Source organism: Eimeria mitis, genomic scaffold (assembly GCF_000499745.2).
Source record: "Eimeria mitis Houghton genomic scaffold, Emh_scaff98, whole genome shotgun sequence".
NCBI lineage: Eukaryota > Apicomplexa > Conoidasida > Eucoccidiorida > Eimeriidae > Eimeria > Eimeria mitis.
The window spans coordinates 8,701-10,386 of NW_013577205.1; the positions used below are offsets into that span (position 1 = coordinate 8,701).

Genomic DNA, 1,686 nt, shown 5'->3' on the forward strand with positions numbered 1-1,686 from the left:
GATATTACGTGGTTGCTGCTGCATACTAACAGCCTCCAGATGCAGCATCTAAAGCAGCAGATACAGCAGCTGACCTACGAGTTGGAACAGCAGCACAAACCACCCCGCTAAACATGGACACCACTACCGGCAACAGTGAATTGATGTCGCATTGTTCGGAGCAACAGGCCAAATTTTGGGACAATAAGGAGGCAAACGTACTGGAGCAGGTCGTGAAGTCCCACGACGCACTGCTGAGGCTGCAGAAGGAGAGTTTTGTTGCTGCTTCTTTGGGCTCACCCTATGGGCCAGCAGTAGATCGTCTCTGGAACAGAACACGAACGCTACCGCAGCCGCTGCTGAACATGGAGCCAAACAAGGTGAACCTTTTGAACTTTAGCGGCGGTAGTAGCAACTATTTCTCACTGTCCTGAAACTGCTGTTTCGCTGTTAGCTGGTGCTGCAAAATACTTGCTGCTGCACCGGCTGCTGGCGTTGCTGTTGTAGTGTTCTTGCTGCTGGTGCTATCACTGGCAGTGTTTCCTGCGCGCTGAAAAGGTGCGTTAGACAATACGTTTGAGGAATGCCTTTTAACTTTGACATTGAAGTTGCTTTCCTCCTTGTTTCCGTTGTTTGTACAGGCACTGCCGAAGGTGGAGTCTAAATGCCGAACGAGGTGTGACAAGCAGTTAGAGATGGCGCGGGATGCGGGGGGGCGGAAATCTTGGAACCTTGCGTTGCGGGTGCCTGGTAACTCCTGTGTANTGTACAGCGAGATCAACCAGAGGCAGGAGGAGCAGTTGTTGCAGAAGCGCATCGGCAAGCTCAATTTTGCGCCAAAAGCTCCCAACATTCGCAGGGTAGTGCAGAGAAACCAGAAGCTGCTGATGCAACGGCACAGAAATCTACTGCGGCTTCTGCGCGTAGAGATTTCGAAGACTGGCCAGCTGTCTTACTGAATAATTGGGGCGTGAGCAACCAACCGCTATTTTAGGTTGCATGAAGAGCATCGGGAACTACTCACGAAATACTCTGGGGAGAATCCAAGAGACTCTTTGGTGGCGGCGCCTTATCTTCGAGCGGCCTTGGGTTCCATTTTCGAACGTTTCCGCTCTGCTGTTCCATGTCGAGCTCAGCTGGTGGTTCCGTTGCAGCCAACTAGGCTAACCAGCTAGTGCTGGCTAGCCTAGCACCCTTGACGAGAACCACCTACTCTTGCACTTCCCCTTGTACACATAATATGTTTAATGATCGTATACATATGGCGATCTCTACGGGAAGCTGGGGAATTCGTCTGCTTGGAAATGCATGTACGTCTACCACCCTGGTAACTGGATAGCCTTCTACGAATCTGCGCTAGCTGCTTCCTTGCTGCTTGTCTCCTGATGGGGTGAGGGAACTGTAAAGGCTTTTCTGACCACTGACTGACTGCGACCTCGTATACTGCGTTCCGCCATTGATTCTGTAAACTTTTAGGAGACAAAAAATAGTAGAAACTTAGCGCGAGAGCGTACATTGACACAAAGACACAGTCAGAGAGCGTGAGACACGAACTGCCAGGACACAAAGCGGCAAAGGAATACGTACAGAGACGAGCCGCCACCAGCTATGTACCATCATAAGGAGACAGAGATGGAAAAAAAAAAACTTCAAGGGAGAATGAATATATATTTAGCGGGCTGAGAGGCAAAGGCAGACGCAAGGGGC

At 50.6% G+C, this 1,686-nt stretch overlaps 1 protein-coding gene across 1 annotated transcript; it reads left to right on the forward strand.

The window, feature by feature from the left end:
• Positions 1–113: 113 nt before the first annotated feature.
• Positions 114–938, forward strand: EMH_0074350 (uncharacterized protein; the record flags this gene model as incomplete). Its single annotated transcript, XM_013502635.1, is given in 3 exon segments — positions 114–359; positions 621–741; positions 745–938. Coding segments are annotated over 3 exon segments (561 nt in total).
• Between the last annotated feature and the right edge of the window lie 748 nt (positions 939–1,686).